Source organism: Felis catus, chromosome C1 (assembly GCF_018350175.1).
Source record: "Felis catus isolate Fca126 chromosome C1, F.catus_Fca126_mat1.0, whole genome shotgun sequence".
In the NCBI taxonomy this organism is placed as follows: Eukaryota; Metazoa; Chordata; class Mammalia; order Carnivora; family Felidae; genus Felis; species Felis catus.
In genome coordinates this window covers 58,832,334-58,851,646 of record NC_058375.1, presented here as the reverse complement: position 1 = coordinate 58,851,646, position 19,313 = coordinate 58,832,334, and the positions used below count along the sequence as shown (strand labels likewise).

The 19,313-nt window shown below is 34.7% G+C and overlaps 1 protein-coding gene across 3 annotated transcripts; it reads left to right on the top strand.

Annotated features, from left to right (window-relative positions):
• The first annotated feature begins 785 nt into the window (after positions 1-785).
• Positions 786-17,633, top strand: ZRANB2 (zinc finger RANBP2-type containing 2). 3 transcript variants are annotated; one of them, XM_011284930.4, is made up of 11 exons: positions 786-919; positions 3,305-3,357; positions 3,449-3,557; positions 4,022-4,104; positions 8,445-8,521; positions 8,814-8,948; positions 10,048-10,217; positions 11,935-12,021; positions 13,937-14,095; positions 15,160-15,233; positions 15,783-17,633. In XM_011284930.4, exons 1-10 carry the CDS (start codon positions 864-866, stop codon positions 15,191-15,193), a joined length of 963 nt encoding a protein of 320 aa, XP_011283232.1. In that variant the 5' UTR covers positions 786-863; the 3' UTR covers positions 15,194-15,233; positions 15,783-17,633. The 3 variants fall into 3 exon arrangements, 2 of the variants coding, with proteins under 2 accessions (XP_011283232.1, XP_003990271.3); XR_890632.4 differs by having other exon boundaries at positions 15,164-15,233; positions 15,783-15,879; XM_003990222.6 differs by lacking the exon at positions 15,160-15,233.
• Positions 17,634-19,313: the final 1,680 nt, after the last annotated feature.

The following is a 19,313-nucleotide window of genomic DNA, read 5'->3' as shown; positions in this document are numbered from 1 at the left end:
TACTTCTAAAATTACTGGTTTCCCACGTGTACATTGCCTATTTGTTACATCTAAGTATGTATCAAAAAAGAGTACGTTTCTAAATGACACCCGTGTACCAAGTGCATAATTAAAGAACAGAGTTCCCAATCCTTTATTAAAATAACTTCTACAGGGGCGCCTGGGTGGCTCAGTCGGTTAAGCGGCCGACTTCAGCTCAGGTCAGGATTTCGCGGCCTGTGAGTTCGAGCCCCCCGTCGGGCTCTGTGCTGACAGCTCAGAGCCTGGAGCCTGTTTCAGATTCTGTGTCTCCCTCTCTCTGACCCTCCCCCGTTCATGCTCTGTCTGTCTCTGTCTCAAAAATAAATAAACGTTAAAAAAAATTTTAAAAATAAATAAATAAAATAAAATAACTTCTACAAATACTTCACTAGGCCACCATACCTCACCCCCTAAACCTAGCCTAAGCAGCCCGCCATCCCAAACTCAAACCTGATTACAGCCACTTCCACCTCGGCTCCCTAGCTCCGCCCATCTGAGCGGAAGTATTTTCTTTTCGGGTCCTCCCGCCTGTAGGGGGCTCTCCGAGGCTTCCAGTGCCACGAAGGCCTCCCGCTTTGGCTGTCCCTGCGGCGCCTGTTAGTTTAGCTCCAGAGAATACATTTGCACTATAATTCCTTCGGCCAGGAAACAGTCGCACAAGCATTTTACTTTAGACAATAACGTTCAAACTCAATCCCGGCCGAGTGTCCTCATTATCAAGCCTGGTGCAGTGGTGCGTCAGAATCAGGCGTCTTGGAGACAGCCCCGGAGTGCCGAAAGTCCCCTGCCCGCTTCCTCCTGCGAAGACGTAGCTGCGGGTGGCTGTGGTGGCGGCGTCCAAGATGTCGACTAAGAATTTCCGAGTCAGTGACGGTGACTGGATTTGCCCTGACAAAAAGTGAGTTCATGAAGGGTCCCGAATTGGGGCAGGGTTTAACGGTGGAGGCTTTCTCGGGTTGTTTCGGCGTTTTCCGTTTTTATGGTCTCCAGTACCTCAGGCCGGGTTGAGAAGGCGAACCGCCGGCTCCCAGGCGGGAAGGAGGCTCCAGCCTCTTCTCGATGAGGTATTTCGGGAGCCTTTGTTTTGAGAATGTCTCCCAAGTTGCCTCGACATTAACTCTCCAAGACAGCCCCTCTTTTTCGAGAGCGAGATGGCCTACCTTTTGCCCCCACACCCCACCCCCGCCTCGGCCAGGTTTCAGCGATAAGGAAATCTACAGAGTCGTGGCCAGCTTGCTATTGGATCTGCCCCACGTGACTTTTTCCTGCAGAACTTTACTTTTGTTCGCGGGAAGCTGCTTTCTCGAACTCGTTTTTTGTTTTTTCATAATTCGCCTTGTTGTGTTTTGTTTTTTTGTTTGTTTGTTTGCTTTTTAATTTCCGTTTTCTCCCGTACTGTTTATACTTGCCCCTAAACGCTACCCTTCTTGGATTTAGGAGATTCTGACTTTTTTCTCTAGTAATCTTTAATTTCCCCACGAGAATCGAACGTTTCGCCTGTTTAGAGCCCAAAGGCAGGAGGCCTGTATTTCTGCTTGCCTGGAGATGCCTGCAGCAGAGAAGCACGTGTTTAGTGGCTCAGCCTTTTGACATTGCTACTGAAGTCTGTGTGCTCTATTAAATTGCTAGATTATTTTGGAGGGTGCTCAAATACATGTACCTGTTTGGAAATACATGGAAAGTAGTTGTCCAAAAATTGAACGCACAACTCACGTTCAAATAAAAGTCTCAGATTTCTTGTCCTTAGGCTAGCCAGAGATAAAAATTCACAGAGAAACTTTGAAGCAAACAAATGTGGGTTTAATTCCAGTTCCCTTGCTTACAGATATGTAACTTTAAGTAGGTTATTTAACTCTGCTAAAAAAAAAAATGATATAGAATAGCTCCCTTTCAATGAATATAGGATAGCATAGTGTGTAGAGCAATGAAATACAGCAGATACTCTTAATTGGTAGCTATTGGTTTTAGTTTAAGAGAATTAAATCATCTAATGTCCGTAACGGAGATTAAGTCCACATTTCCTCGGTATTTGACTTCTGACCACCTTGTAAGTAGTTTAAATGAAATATTGTGTTTATTTCATAACAAATTGATCGCCTGTTTGCATAAAGATTAGGATGATCTGAAGGATCAGGTGTATCTGACAGTATTGAATGGGACCAATTCATATGCTATGAATACTATTGCTCAGTGGTAAATACTATTGAAACCGTTCAAAAGGTATAGCACAGCTTCTGATTTTAATGTTACTGATTGATTACTTGTACAGTGATTTACCTTTGACAGTGTCATTAATGACAGCATACACAAATATTTGAAGTAGGTGTCTAAGTGCATTCAACTCAATTACAAAGATGAATAGAATATTTCTACAATGTGTATATTCAGATATGTATTTTCAAAGAAAAGTAATCAGTTTTTTAAAATTTAAGCTTTGTATATCACTCGGCATTTAACATGGTTTTACCAATATGCAGATGCACTATCAAGACCATGTAAATGAACTTGATAAGTTTTTTGTTCACTTAAGTTTGCTGAATATAAACATAAAGTGACACTGTGTTACTCCATATGTTGGGTTTATTGGTTGTGGTTGTTACTTTTTTCAACTAGGTTTCAGAGGTTTGGTAAATGCCCCTACACAACTCCCATTTCCTTATAGTTATTGAACCTGTGTGTGTTTTTAGTCCATATAACCTATCATCTTTCCTTACCATTCTATCTTCTGCTTGTAAAAAGAGCATTTTATCAAGACCCATGAAGCTATATTCTCCCCACTGGTCCATCCTTAGGATTATGTATTTCTTATCATACTTAACACATTTTTGTATGTATTTCCTTATTTTCTATACTAGGAATTACTTTGAAGTTGTTTTGGTTTTGTTTCTAACTCTGTGGTGCCTCCTCAGTAATTGCTAAAGTGGATATCTCACTTCAGCTTTGCCAAGGGGATTTTGTTGTCATCGATCATATGTGCTAATAGAACACTGAAACACAGAAATCTTAAGCGACTTACTAGGATCACGTAACTAGATAGTGAAAGATTGGAGTTTCTTATCCTGGACTTTTGACTTAAATTTTATATTTATCTTTTATTTTTTCCACCTAAATTGTGATGATTTTTTTTTCGTAGTTAACATTGACATTAACATGACTGAGATGGTGTCAGAGAAGTTCTGGATGTAGGTGTATAGTAAGGGATCATTAAAAAGTTGTGTATAAAGAATTTTAAAAATTCTTCAGTTTTAAATCTCTTTCTAAATATCTTTTACTTTATTTTCAGATGTGGAAATGTAAACTTTGCTAGAAGAACCAGCTGTAATAGATGTGGTCGGGGTAAGCATTTAAGGAAGCTTCTTTTAAGACTGTATACAGATCATTTTTAAAATTTCCCCAGATTAATCACGTATCATTTTCCTATTTTCAGAGAAAACAACTGAGGCTAAGATGATGAAAGCTGGGGGTACTGAAATAGGAAAGACACTTGCAGAGAAGAGCCGGGGCCTTTTTAGTGCTAATGACTGGCAGTGCAAAACGTATGTGTTTTAAATTATCCACTTTTTCTTCCATAATCACATATCTAGCCACTACTTGTTAATATTTCCGATTCTTTGTCACATTGACAAACTTGAGGAAACCTTCTAAGTCAAAGATCTGTGTACTGTTTAGTCTGTAGCCTTTAATTTAAAAGGTGATTTTTCCCTCTAAGACATCAAAATCTGTGTATGTATAATTTGTCTCCTATTTTTCAAAAAATGACAAAGGCACTCTTCATACTGTTTAGCTTTTGCTTCTGCTTAAATAGTTGTCTTTTGTTGGAATCCATATTTTCTCTTAGAAAATGTGCACTAGTACATTTTCTTTGTTTACATTATCCTTAATAAATATTTCTTTATGGTAGTGGTTTTATCCTAGTTTTTATTTTAAAATTCTAAACTGTCTAGAAATTAACTCTTTCTTGTGTTATAGTCTACTAATTTGGTATTTTTCCCTTCCAAAGGTGCAGTAACGTGAATTGGGCCAGAAGATCAGAGTGTAACATGTGTAATACTCCAAAGTATGCTAAGTTAGAAGAAAGAACAGGTAAAATTCAATCACATTCTAACGAAATGACTTTAATTTTTTTTAATGTTTATTTATTTTGAGAAAGAGAAAGAATCCCAAGCAGTCTCCATGCTGCCAGCACAGAGCCCAATCTGGTACTCAATCTCATGAACCAGGAGATCATAACCTGTGCCAAATCAAGTCAGATGCTTAACACACTGAGCTACCCAGGTGCCCCTAAGTGATCTTAAAAGAAATAAAATTTGAATTAGCAGTTCTGTCACCTTCTTATAAGAGTACAGTAATTGAGGATTCTGTCTGTTCTGCCCTTAGGTTTTTTTACCTTAATGTTTTTCTGCCATACACAAAGTCATTTTCTGTTTAACAGTATCACAGTTTACAGAGTATAGCATTAGAGAGCTCTGTGCTAACAAATAGTGAACATTAATAAGGGCAGAGGGAAGACTCACTAGCCCTTTAAGAATCATCTGGACTTGGCCCTTCTAGACTTTAGCAAATTCTTGTTTTCTTCCCCTCGTTCTTTTTTTAATTTTAATTTTTTGTGATACTGTCACATGTGAGAACATTATAACCTAATGTCCTAGATATTTTTCCTTTTGTAATCCTCAAGTCCACCCTACTCATTCTAAACCTTTGTACTTATTGGACAGATTGAGGCCTTCTGATAAGAGTTTCCTTTCTTTCATTCACCCCTTAAGGTATATATCTTATGTTTTTTTTCATCTTTTTTCTGATAGTTTATTTTGTGTCCTTTTTAGGGCCATCCCTTTCTACCTGACCACAGAATGTTGGGGTTCTTCAAGACCCAGTCCCTCAGTTTTCTTTCTAAGTCCTAACTTTTAAGTGACTTCAGCACACCATGATACCCAAATGTGTGTCTTCAGCTGAGACTTCTTTGACCCATATATCCAGCTGTCTATTCAACATCACCAAGTAAATGTCAAACTTATTATATCCAAACCGAACTCATGAGTTTCCCCCAGGACCTGGCCCTCTTCTAGTGATCTCTTTCTCATGATTAGTACCACGCACCATATGCTTGTTGCATAAGACAGAAACCTAAATGTCCTTCTTAGTAACTCCTTATCTCTCCTCTACTCCCCTCAAAATTCTTTTCAATGACTACCCTAGATAAGGATACCACTATATCTTGTCTTAGTTTCTGTCTGTACATACTCCCCTCCTGCCCAGTTGCAGCCAGAGATATTTTGTTTTCCAAACTAAAAGCTCCATATGTTTAAAACAGTTTTCGGGTGCCTGGGAGGCTTAGTCGGTTGAGTGTTCAGCTCTTAATTTCATTTTAGGTAATGATCCCAGGGTCCTGGCATCTGGCCCCACATCAGGCTCTATGCTGAGCGTGGGCCCTGCTTAAGATTGTCTGTCTCTCCCTCTGCCCTTCTCCCCTGCTTGCTTGCTCACTCTCTAAAATAAAAATAAATAAAACTTTTGTTTTTAGGATAAAGTCCAGAATCTTTAAGTTTTTTAAATTGTATTTCCAAAAAGCCTTTTATCTACTCATATTCTCTGACCTATTTTGTGATTTCTCCTTTAAAGTTGCACTATTGTAAGAGCAGTAGTGTAACAACTAAAGTCCTCAAAGTTTGATACCTTCTCACTTTTTCTTTACTCATTCTTTTTTTTTTTTTTTCTTTCTTTCTGTGATTCTGTTGTCTTGAGCCATTCCCACTTCCCTGGCTATAACCAGTTGTCTTTGCTGGTCGCAGTTGAAGTTGTGAAATAACCTATAGCATTGCTCTCTAGTGTCTCTACTATTTTTAGTAAGGAAGTCCAGGGTTCTGGAGAACATTTCCTAAGCGTGGGATAGTTTGTGAATGAAAGAAAACTTGATGCACTACTGAAAGATTGCTGACTTTGCATTATCACATTAAATAATTGTACAAATAATTTTGTACAATTCTTTTTTTTTAATGTTTATTTTGAGAGAGATCATGTGCACAAGTGGGGGAGGGGCAGAGAGAGAGGGAAAGAGAATCCTAAGCAGGCTCCATGCTGTGAGCGTGGAGCTCCAGGCAGGGCTAAAACCCATGAACTGAACCGTGAGATCCTGACTTGAGCCGAAATCAGGAATTGGACACTTAACCAACTGAGCCACCCAAGCGCACCTATTCTCCTAGTTTTTGAATAGTTATATGTTAGCAGCGTCCTTGTTAAATTAGTAGGTTTTTTTTTTTTCTGTAGCCCGTATGAGGTGAGAATAGCTTTATATTTGCTATGATATTTATTTTAAAGTAATTGTCCTTACGTACCTATGCAAAATTATGTGTAACGTTAACGTCTAAATCTTGCCATAATTTATTTACTGTATCATTTTTCAAGTATAGATTACTAAATGTGAACAGAGAACTCTTAAAAGTCTGTTGGTGTTAAGTAGGGTTGTTTTAATATTTTCACATGTTCCACATATTAACAGTCTAGTTTATTCAGGCATTTTTCTGTACTACTGGCCTAAGGACAATCATGCTGTTGTATTATATTCACTTTGTTTTTTTTTTTTTCCCCTATGTGAATTATTTTCCATCTAGATCCTGTGGATTTTTTTTTTAAGTTTTTCTCCTACTTTTAAGTATTTTGATGCTTATTAGATCTTTATCATTAGTTATCTCTTAAAATTTGTTGTTTATCAGAGTATTCATATCTTAATCTCAGGACATGTTGATGTAATAACTTTCCACAGAGTTTGTAATCTATAATTAGCGTTAAATGTGTGAGCAGTTTTCTTGAGGTTCAGCGTATACCCATTTGTACTTGTTTTTGGTTTTTTATATTTGATTTCTGAAAAACTGGAGCCAAGATTTTACTAAAGAAAGTTGTAACTGTATTTAATACATTTCTCATTCGTATGTCATCCTTACAGAAACAAAAGAAAATTCTTGTATATTACAATTAAAATCCATATGGTCTCTGAAATAAGGTAGGAGGAGGAGGAGGCAAGGAGTCATATTGCAATTATTTGAGAGATAAATACCGACACATTGCAGTTTTCGCTGGTACAAAGTATATTGAAAACAAGATTAATGTGATGTTTTTTTAAAGTTAAATTTATTACATTATTTTGTTTAGACAGTTAATGTACTTTCTATTTGTGACTGTCAGAAAAAGATGATAGGGTAAGTGATCATTTTTTAAATGCCTGTGATTAGTAAATTTAAAGTCATACATCCTAAATTCTTTAAGAATACTTTTTTGTTTATAAATGTAATTAGCATTTTGCTGGTTCATGAAATCCTTAAATCCCAGAAACACTGACTTTATGTGCTGGTACTGCTCTGCAGTATGTGCAATAGTTAGATTATGTTGCTTTTGCCCACATACCTCTCTATTTTTTCAGTGGGAGATTTAGTTCAAAATTCCCTCACTTTCTCTAAAATTAACTTCACCTTCTCTTAAGCTTATGTGAAAAATGTCACCTAATTGTAGATGTTGGTTGTGACATGAAAGAATAGTGGTTTGCTGAACTTGATTATTTTTTAATAGAATATTTTCACTTTAAAAGTTTACTGGTTGGGGCGCTTGGGTGGCTCAGTCGGTTAAGCGTCCGACTTTGGCTCAGGTCATGATCTCGCAGTCTGTGAGTTCAAGCCCTGCATTGGACTCTGTGCTGACTGCTCAGAGCCTGGAGCCTGTTTCAGATTCTGTTTCTCCCTCTCTCTTTGACCCTCCCCGTTCATGTTCTGTCTCTGTCTCAAAAATAAACATTAAAAAAAATTTAAAAAATAAAAAAAATAAAAGTTTACTGGTTAATTCAGAGAACCTGAGTGACTTTTAACAATACATTAAAAACAATTGTATTAAAACCAATTTGGATGTCCCTTATTATGTCATTGTATTTGTATAATTAGGAATATTCCAAGCCCTAGCTACATTTTAGCCCAGCAAAATTTCAATACATCAAAAGATTTCAGACACTCTGCAACTGGTAATCTGTGAAATTTTGAGTCTGTGTTCTTAGCGCACTCTTCCCGGAAGAATTATGATGAACTACAGAAGAAAGTCATTATGAAACTTGGTTATGGCAGAGATATGAATAAATGTTTTCCACCCATGTATTCCATGCATAATCTAAGTAATACAGGACATTTTGAAATTGAGAATGAGAAGAACTAGAAGTGTAGCAATAGGGCTTTTTCAGCTAAGGTATCTAACTTTGACACTGTTTTCTGTAGTGATGTTTTTTTAATACGCTTTTTTTTAAACTAGTAATTTATTAGATAGGCAAATGTCATTGATGAGATTTTTCTTTTTCTCTGTTGCTTGGAGGTGATGTTGTTGGATATATATATTTTCGTTATTTTAATGAATTGTCCTAGGATAATAGTTTATGCCCCCTCCCCTTTTAGGTTATGGTGGTGGTTTTAATGAAAGAGAAAATGTTGAATATATAGAAAGAGAAGAATCTGATGGTGAATATGATGAGGTAAGCTATACATTAGTGTGCAGGTTGAATACAAATTAGAAAACCTGTTCAAAAATATTTTAACTGAGAAGGAATAATACTAAATGTATCTTATTTTTTATAAGTGTACTTTGATTCTTCTAAAGCAGCTTACCATTTTTTAAGTCATAATTGACTTAAATATATAATTGTTGTTAAAATTAACTTAAAAAAATACATATTGACCGAAACATATAAAAGTAATTTCTTAGGAAAAAATAGTGATTTTAAATATTTTCAGCTGACAGCAATATCATGTAATTTTTTTCTCTAGTTTGGACGTAAAAAGAAAAAATACAGGGGGAAGGCAGTTGGTCCTGCATCTATTTTAAAGGAAGTTGAAGATAAAGAATCTGAGGGAGAAGAAGAGGATGAGGATGAAGATCTTTCTAAATATAAATTAGATGAGGTAGATGATTTCCTTGTCTTATTTGTTCTTAGTCTTTTTGCAGCTATGTTATAACATGAATCCTTTTGACGATCTTTGTCCCATAGTGAAGATTATGTTCTGTGTATTCATTAGTTCTCACAAGGGTTTTGAGCGTCCACTCTGTCAAACGCTATTCTAGCTCTGGAGATAGAGTAATAACTAAGAGCCACCCTTCTTTTAATGGAACTTAAATTCTAGAGGGGAAAGACATAAATGAACAAGATAATTTAGAAAGCAATTATGTTATAAAGACACATGGTAACGGATCATGAGAAGAGCTACTTTGGTTTCAGTGGATGGAGGATTTTTGAGGAGGTGAAATTTGAGCTGAGATTTGAATGATAGAATGATATTAGTTGCTGGCTACAAGAGCTGTGGTCAGAACACTTTCAGGCAGAGAACGTAAATAGAGGTCACTTAATAGGAAACAAACCAGCAATGTTAAAAAAAATCATACATAAGCCAGTGTGGTTAGAGCAGAGGGGAGAATGGTAAGGGGCACTACCATCAGGTGGTATTTATTCTCTGAGTCCGAAGTGTAAAGTTTTATGGCCTTATGTATAGATCCAGATTGAGGGTACACACTTTGAGGTCTGATCATAAGAGGCCCTCAAATGCAACTAAACAAATCAGCGTGGAACAATTTTTAAAGCTTGTAAGAAACAAATGAGGTATGTTTATCTGACCTGGTTCAGGGGGGTGACTGTCAGTATGTTGAGATGTAGGGGAAGCAGAATGGATTTCTAGAGTTAGGAAGACCACCTAAAGGTTATACTGTAATACATAGTAAAGGGGTTAAAATTGAAAATTTTTGACTGCTTACCTGGTAATACATTGTGACAGAAAAAGAGGAAATAAGTGTGATTTCTAGGATTACTTCTTTGGAATGTCTGAAATAACCAGTCTGTTTAGTTGAGATGAGGAATATAGCAGGCAGATTTTTAGGATTGAGGATTTGCTGAGATGTTGATGACATCACATATCCATATGGAGGTGTCCAATACACAGGACTGTTTATCATTCCTCGTAGATAGCATTAATATCCAAATGTCTAAATAATTGACTGAATTTTTGTTAGGATGAGGATGAAGATGATGCTGATCTCTCAAAGTATAATCTTGATGCCAGTGAAGAAGAAGATAGTAATAAAAAGAAATCTAACAGACGAAGTCGCTCAAAGTCTCGATCTTCACATTCACGATCTTCATCACGCTCATCCTCCCCCTCAAGTTCAAGGTCTAGGTCCAGGTAAACGGGTACAGGTCAAGGGTAACACCAGTCAAAATGTCAGTATCTAACTTCTTTATTTATAAATTTTGTTTTTCTTGACTGAATAAGCTTTCCTTTTTATTTGAGATTTCATTCAAGTCAACTTTTATAAAATAATTTTTTCTTAGTGCCATGAAGTTATTGTCCAATATTTTCAGAAATGCAGAGTTTTAATATGAAACTTCCCTTGGTCCATTTTTATCACCATGCTTTTTATTAAAATAGATTTTTAAAAATTCATTTAAATTATTATATATAGTGCTACTTGATTAAATAGGTAATTTACATTTAGAAATTTGTAAGTAAATTTAAGATTTATATTTTTACTAATGATGTTAAAGGCTAGTGTAGAAATTTTCTAGACCCTAATTAAATCATTGCTTGCTATACAATGTTTTAATGATTTAATAGAGGTATTCCTAATGAAGGAGCCGATTCAGCCATATTAGTTATATTGGCTTAATGCTCATTATCTTGAGATGTCCAGGAAAAAGAAGATTTAGTTGGTGTTGTACTTGAATATTATTTTGTTAGTAACGTAAAATTTTAATATTACCTGGTTGTGTAGTCAACAATGAAAATTCAAGTGAGTAAAAGCAGTATCTTTGTGTAAACAATGTTCTCATGAACAATTCCTGTTCATGATCCAGTGAAATCATGGGCAGTGGATTTTAATGGTTTTTAAGGGTCAAAATATTAGCTAATTGAGCACTTAACAGATAATTTGGGGGACACCTGGGTGTCTTAGTCCGCTGAATGTCTGACTCTTGATTTTGGCTCAGGTCATAATCCCAGGGTTGTGGGATCGAGCCTGGCGTTGGGCTCTACACTTAGCTTAGAGCCTGCTTAAGATATTCTCATTCTCATTCATTCATTCATTCTCTCTCTCTCTCCCCCCTCCCTCCCTCTCCCTCCTCCCTTATCTCCCCCTCCCCCCCATCTCCCTGCCCCCCCCCATCCTGCACCATCCCCCGCTTGAGTGCACATGCATACCTATTCTCTAGAAAAGAAAAATTAGATAAGTTTTTATTTGAGCACTATAAAGCCTGAAAGCTTACAAAAGTAATTATAAAGGTAGTAATTTTAAGATGTCAATAGTAATCTTTTTCTACAAAGTATTATTTTAAGGGGTAAACTAAAGGTAATATAATTACCTAAGACAGGATTGTTAATGTATTTTCTCTTTAATTCTTTAACCTTTGAGTAGATAGAAAAACAGTTAAACATATACATGTCATCATACTTACAGTATCATACTAGCTAGAGACTGAGGAAACAAGGAATTTTCTAAGGGAAATTGATAGAGATGTATCAGAGAAGTTAAATTATAAACAGCAGCATTCAAAATTCCTGGATGTGTAAGTCCTAGGTTGCTTTAAAAATTGTGAACAGAAAGTATTCAATGTTAATGAAGTGAGATAATGCTTAGTGTTTTTATTTGTACAATTTTGAGTGATTTTTAGAGCAATTTAGTCAAACTTGGGAAGTGATAGTTGGTTTTCTTTTTAAATGTTAGCTTAAGTTTTGGCATAAGTATTTAATATTACCTTAAAATATTTTGTTCTGAAAATGTGTATCTCAAATAGTTGTCTTTTTATATGAAAATGAACTCTAATATACATTTTTCTTTCAGTGTTCATATCACAAAGTTCATTTAAGTGGTCCTGGAAAAAAAAATCCTTCCATGTTGTTCCAGGTCCCGTTCAAGAAGCTCTTCCAGTTCGCAGTCAAGATCTCGTTCCAGTTCCAGAGAACGTTCGAGATCTCGTGGGTCGAAATCAAGGTGAATGAGGTAGCATCTCTCTGTAAAGCAGAGAGAAAAAATATTTAAGGCTGCAGAAGGCGTTGCTGCTTTTTTTCCTCTTATTTTGCTTCTACTTGTCAATTTTATTTTAGCATTAGAAACTAATGCACTTGCCTCGGCTTAATTTTCTCACCATGAGATGTTTCCATTGCCAGCAGTGTGCCAAGACATTCCCATGATTGAATTAAGGCTGCTATTTTGCATTATGCAAGGTTTGTTATTTTTGTACTAGCTAAAATGTGATGAAATAGGAAGATGGAGCAGAGTCTTATCACCAGATCTCTAGTAAAGTTATGTTTGCAGTAATTCAAATAAAATTACAGATATGCAGAGAAAAAGTTCACTGTGTTTTTGAAAGGAAGAAAATTAACCTTGCCTCAAAACAGATTGTTTTGTAGGGCAGTTGTTTCAATATTTGCAGAAACTATTTTGTCATTTATATCAGATAAAGTTTCTGGAATGTCTTGTACCTATTTCTATTTTTTTGTAATATTAACACTATTATAAAAATTATAAATATAAAATTTTACACAAACACTATGTCTAGAACAAGCACTCCTCTTGAATTCTACAGACTAAATAAGGAAGTATGGTTGGTTAGTCAGGTAGGATGTGGTCTTAGGTAATCGTTACTGTTAACTTCAGGTTGCATTTAGTTTGACCAGTAGAGGGAAGCAGTTTGTGAAGAAGCAAATAAGACACTAGTCTACTTCCTTAAAAGTGTTTTTTTAAACTTAGTAAAAATATGCTGCCTTTTTTTTAAGTTTTTATTTATTATTTAAAGCATCTAACAAGAATAAGAAAATGACTAAAATTCCACTTCTGTGGAAATTTACCCTGAATCATAATGGTAGTTCTTTTGGTAAAAATGCTATTTAATAGAGCCAAATCTGTAGCATTAGAGCACAACTGCAATTTAACATTAAAGGAAGAATGATATGCAAACTTGTATTAAGCCAGTACAAAATGGAAAGCAAATGAGTTTATTGTTATTGTGTATTATCATTGTGTTAGTACTTTTATTTGAGTGCTTCTTAGGTGAAGATCTTTAAGTCCTAGTTCCATTTGGGAAGTACTAGAATTAAGATTTACAGAACAGTCTTCATATTCTTCCCAAACATTTTTTTCATTGCTTATAACTTTCCAAAGAATTCTCCTTTTGGGCTTTCTGATTTTATTTTAAGCCCAAAGGTGAATTTTTTGGGAAGTTTGAGCTAAATTCCTTCAACCAAAATATGTAAACGAAGAAAAAAATTTGCATTTAAACATTTGCACATTTACTTCTACCTGAAACATGTGAATGTCAACACTTCATACTTCATGAATAGTATTTCTTCATAAAAATATTGTTAATATAAATCAAAGTTTAAAGTTACTCATTTTATTTTATTTTTTTGATTATTTGGCAATTGAATACTGTTTTCTCATTTCTGTCCCCTATCCTTGCCTTTTCTAGAGCAACTTAATAAGTTGCATAATTCCACAAGGAATTGTAATGTTTATTTTCCTCGGGAATTTGTATATAACCTACATATTTTTTTCCCAAATGGGAGAATGTGTTTTCTAGTCATAAAGTCATGCAAATGCAATTACCTTTTGGTTTTGCTATTTATGTATACTTTAAAATGATAGCCTCAAGTTAAAAAAATTCTGCTTTAGTTATAAGTGATAAACACTTAGAATGTTAAAAAAAATGATGTTAAAGTAATTGTACTTAAGTAGAATTGTTTTCGTGATTGAACCAGAAGTCTTCTGTTGAGTATGCAGTAAGTATTCCTTCTTATAAAATTTTCAGTTATAAATCCTATTTGTTTATTTTTGGAGCTGTTAGCTGAACGATCTGCCTCATTTCTTCTTTTAATGAAATGTTTGATTTGTTTCTCAATCAATGAAGATCCAGCTCCAGGTCCCACAGGGGCTCTTCTTCCCCACGAAAAAGATCTTATTCAAGTTCATCATCTTCTCCTGAGAGGAACAGAAAGAGAAGTCGTTCTAGATCTTCTTCACCTGGTGATCGCAAAAAAAGACGAACAAGATCACGGTCACCCGAAAGGTTTGGGTTTCTGTAGAAATAAGAATGGGTGTTCTTAAGTGTGTTTAATAGATTAAACTTTCTAGTCAAGGATTAGATTTTCATTATCTCCTTTGTTCCAATTTTAAATTACACTTTTCAACTTTGAACTTCAAAACATTTATTACTTTGTTTATCGTGTGTGCTTTGATCAGGTTGCTTAGAAAAGTTGTAGATCAAACCACTCTTCCACTATCTGATCATTTTATTGTTTAAATTTTTATTTTTGCATATGATTATTATAGCCAACTCTCGGTTATTTCTGTCTTTTAAGATTATAATTCAGAGGCTGTATGTTGAAGTAATTTAGAAGTTAACTTTTAAACGTATTTATGATTTTGATTTTCCATTAAATATAAATAGAAATCTGGGGCCTCTAGTAAAAAAAAATTAACCTTTTCAGATCATTGGAAATCTATTCTCAAATATGTATAAATACGTTTCCATGGCAAATTATTGTTTTATTCCCTTTATAAAGATATAAGGAAGTTGTTCTTGTAGCTAATACATTTTTCATCTTGGCAGTCCAAATCTTTTCTACCTTTTTTTAAGAGAAAGACCTTTACTAGATCACTTTATCGGTATTGACATCTTTAAAATTTGTAGAGTGCAGATGTCATCTGTCCGCCATTTTTGCAACAGGCTAATTACTCAGTTTTTAACTTTCTCTACATTCTCAGTATCTAATTATGTAGGCACTTTTAATGATTTCTTTTTGTAATCTTTGCCAATTTTCCATATCCTTTCAACTTGTGAAAATAAGGATTAAGTAGTCTCATTATTGCTGGGTTCAGCGGTAGGATTACCTCATGATTCCTTCTTGTACAGAATTATTAATTCTCCACATTTTGAAGTTTAGATATTAAGGTTACACACAACTAGTGTTGTTTATGTGCGTTTGTTCTTTTGTAAGACAATTACTCTGTACTTGAGTGAAACTCATTCTGTTGCTTTCTTACCACTCTGCAAATTTTTATCTTAGCCACATATAATCCCCCTAGTTTGTTGTCATCTAAACTTAATGAACATGTTCTCTATTCCATAAGCCAGGTGATTGGTGAAAACACTAAACAACCCTGAGCCCAGGGCCAACCCCTCGGAACACCACTACTTTACCCAGGTTGATATATTGACTTATTCATATTAGCTGCATGAATATAACCCTATAACTAATTGTACAATCATCTTGTGTGACCTAGATTTCCAAAACGTAATTATTTATGAATATATAGTCTCATACACAGAAGCCTTGCTGTATTTGTTTTACATATAGACTTACCACACTATATAGTGTATCACAGGGATTGATTTTAGTCACACTTCCATTACCAAGTTTATATGCCTTTGTTATATATTATCTGTAATTTTACACATTTTTGCAAGGCTTTCCTTCATTATCTTAAATAATTGAGAGGTGGCTATATCTTGAAAGGAGAAGATACTTGTAAAATATAGAGAATTTTAAATTACGGTTATGCTATTACTGGGCTCACATCCAACGTCTGAACACTAGTTAATTTTATGTGTATAAGTTTGTATCTTATATTTTAATTATTCTTTCTGTCAGTATAATGAGGTTTTATTTTTTATATTCTCACAGTCTTATGAATGAATGCTGATAACAGCTCTAGCTTACTAGATTATCTGCTTTCTCCATTATGTCTTACAGGCACCACAGGTCATCTTCTGGATCATCCCATTCTGGTTCCCGTTCAAGTTCAAAAAAGAAATAATGTATTAAAAATTACATCTAAAAAAAAAAAAAAGTACAGTGCATGAAGCATATTTTTTAAGGAGTTGGTGTCTTACTTGGTCAGAAGTGCTAAAACTGCTAGTAGAGGTGCATGCCTTTCATTGCTTTTCACAACAATACAGCTGTGTTTATTTGTGAAATTAAAAGTAAATAGTATTTTAAGCCATAATGTCCTAAAATAGATACTCTATTTATCATTCATTATTTACAACTATTTCATTTAAAACCATTTCAGCTGTGACAGAGTACTTTGTTTCCTAATTTGAACTCTTGTTTTTCCATTTCGGAATATGAACTATTGACTGAAGACAGGATAACCTAGGCTTGCCTGAACTTTGGGCATGGAGGCAAGACTGTGGTAAAGTAGTTGGAAACAGTCTGTTTATGTTAATTGGGAAAAGGAGTCAACCTGTTCCTATGAATCTATGTCAAAGGGATTCCTATCACAAAAAGTAAAACTAGTTGAAAACAGCCAACTGGAAACTTTCTCATTTTGAAATTCCCTATGCTGAGGGTGCCTTAGAATCTTTGTCTCTCTTTTATCCAGTTTTACTTTTTTGTACCACCACATTTAATGAAGAAAAAAAATCTTGTGAATTTCAGAAGGAAAGGGGTGTTATTCATTTTCCCTTTCCTGACAATAATTTTGAGCAAAAATGTCAAACAGGTTCCTCTCTTTACTGATATTGATGAGAAAAACATCCGTTTCAAAATGTTTTTATCTTAATATTTTAAGAAGCTTCATGTGATATCTTTTAAAAACCTGGTTATCACATATGGTAGTATCGATAAAGTTAAGTCGTAGTTAATGAGGAACAAATTGAAGTATATTTCTTTGGGTGAAAGACCAGCAGAGAGATTGTGAATTTAAATGAACATTTATTTGCCTTGAGATGTTCAAACACTGCATAAAATTTTCTTCTAAGTAACGAATGCTTATTTCTGCATGACATGCAGAAATACTTATTGTTCCTATTCACTTGAAATTACTTATGGCTTAAAATACAGAGTTCGTTTTATTTCTCAAAATCTGGTCACTTGAGCTACATTTTGTCCTCTGGTTTAAAAACAAAAAGGTTTCTTCTCTTAACAGTATCTTCAGTGACAATGCAAGGTAAGTATGTTAAGGGAAATCGACAAATTGTGCTTGGGGACTTTTTGTCATGGGGATCAGTACCCACATTTTGTTTTTGTTTTCCTTGATTTTAAATTATTGTCTACTGCAATTAAAAATTTTAAAGTTTTAAGGTTATCTAGTAGACAGACCAAACAAAATACTTGTTTTTTACTTTAAAATGAGTGATTTTTCTCTTCAGCTGATCTAAAGATGAAAGCAAAATATCTTATGTAGAAGTATTTTGATAATATTTTTACAATGAACTTCCCCTTGTTTTTTTATGTCTTAATTTTCTTTGCTGCGTTTACTGTAGGTTGCACAAGAACTTTTACTCTCTTGTATTGTGCCTCAGACTTCTTGAAAGTCCACCTTCTAAATTTGCCCAGATGATCTTCTAGAGTCTACATGTTACCATTGGTTTATTCTTGTGCTTTCTGTATTTGAAACTTTGGCTGTACTAAGCAAATGCAAGGTTATAAATTTAGCTGATAGTTTACAGACAATTCAGATGATTATGATTTCATTTGGTTTAACTAAGCTGTACTAGTTCATTTCATGAAGAAATGATGCTGTAGACAAATGTAAATAAAGCTGTGAATCAAGCATCAAGTGGCATTTGTGAGAAATAAATTAGAATTTTTAAGCTCTGAGTTAATGTTTATTTTTAAGCAAATCAGTCTTGTTACATTTGATTATGCATTGTAAATTCTTTATATTCACTTATCTTTCTGTAACATCACGTTATATTTAGGAGTTCTTGGTTTAAAACATTCCAAAGCTATGATCAGTTATAGCCATGGATACTCGAAATTCTTGTGACTTTTTTTAATTGAGAATACTTAAATTGAATGTTTCCTATCAACAACATCCCACACTTCATTTCATGTGGTAAAATAGCACTCCATAGTGTGCTTCTTGAATTCTTTGTAAAACTGTGACTTTATAACACTCAGTAACTTTTAATTAGTAAGTTTTCTTAAGTTCTCATTTAGAATCCTTTCATTTAAATAATATGTGCATGGTATCTGGTAATGTTTTAAGTTCAGGGCAAGCTCTAAAATGTAAGAAAAACCACCTCTCGGTGCAATTATAAAGGTAAAAAAGTCTTTGTTTCACATCTCATCTTTTGTATTCTGGCATCCACAGCCATTGTTGTAGATATTGATAAGAAGGCAGGGAATTTCTCCACTCAGCCCTGTTTTTTGATACAGTCCTGAGATGTTTTCACATTACCTTTTAGCATTCCTGAACTGGAAATTTTATTATTTCTGAAAAATAGAGTGGATGGTTTCAGTTAAGACAGTTTAGGGTATGAATAAATGTACAGGCATTATGTGATTCTTCCTGCCACTTTTAGACATGGTTGTGTATCTTGTATTTTACAAAAAGGAAGGTTACAACTTAAGGACATTTAAAACTTGCCCATGGGAACCGCAGAAGTTGCTAAATAGGAATTTACTTTCAAGTCTGATGGCAAATTTCAGTATTCTCTCTCATAACCAAAGCCAAAATGGTCAGATGTTTTTTAATCTAGTGATGTGGTAAGATGGTATTAATTTCAGTCATTATTTGTAGGTAGGCAGATCAGATAGACACCAATTTTATAACTAGATTTACAGAAAAGCTGCAGAAATTGTACAGTTCCAGTATACCCCCACCCAGTTTTCACCATCATTAACACATTACCACACACTTTTGACAAAACTAAGAAACCAATATTGAATTATTACTATTAATTACAATCCAGATTTCATGTGAATTTCACCATTTTCCATTACTCTGTTTAGGATTCAGTCCAGGATACCACAATGCACTTAGTTGTCCTATCTCTGCAGTCACCTGTGGTTTGACAGCTTTTCATTCTAACTTGACAGTCTTGAGGAGTATTGGCTGGATGTCCTGGCGAATACTCCCCTATTCTAAATTAGTCTGGTTTTTTTCTTGTGATTAAAATGGGGGAGTTGGAAAGAATATCAGGGAAAGTTACTTTCTCATCAAATATCTGGTACATAATATCCAAATTTGCCCAAATTCATCATTGTAGTTAGTATTTTTCCCTTACCTACTCCATCCTTTGGAAGCAAGTTACCAGGTACAGCCCACCTTCAGAGTAGGGATCAGGGAACTGAACTCCACATCCTGTTGGGGAGGGCTGTCCTCTCACTTGGAATTTGTTTGTAAAAAAAAAAAGCCTCATTTATATTTGTATGGATTCATGCATATTTCTTCTATACTTTAGGTCATAGGCTAATGCTATGTTATTTTATTGCTCAAATTGTTCGAAGCTTTGGCCTGGGAAGTTCTTTGAGACTGGGTTTTTGTTGGTATGC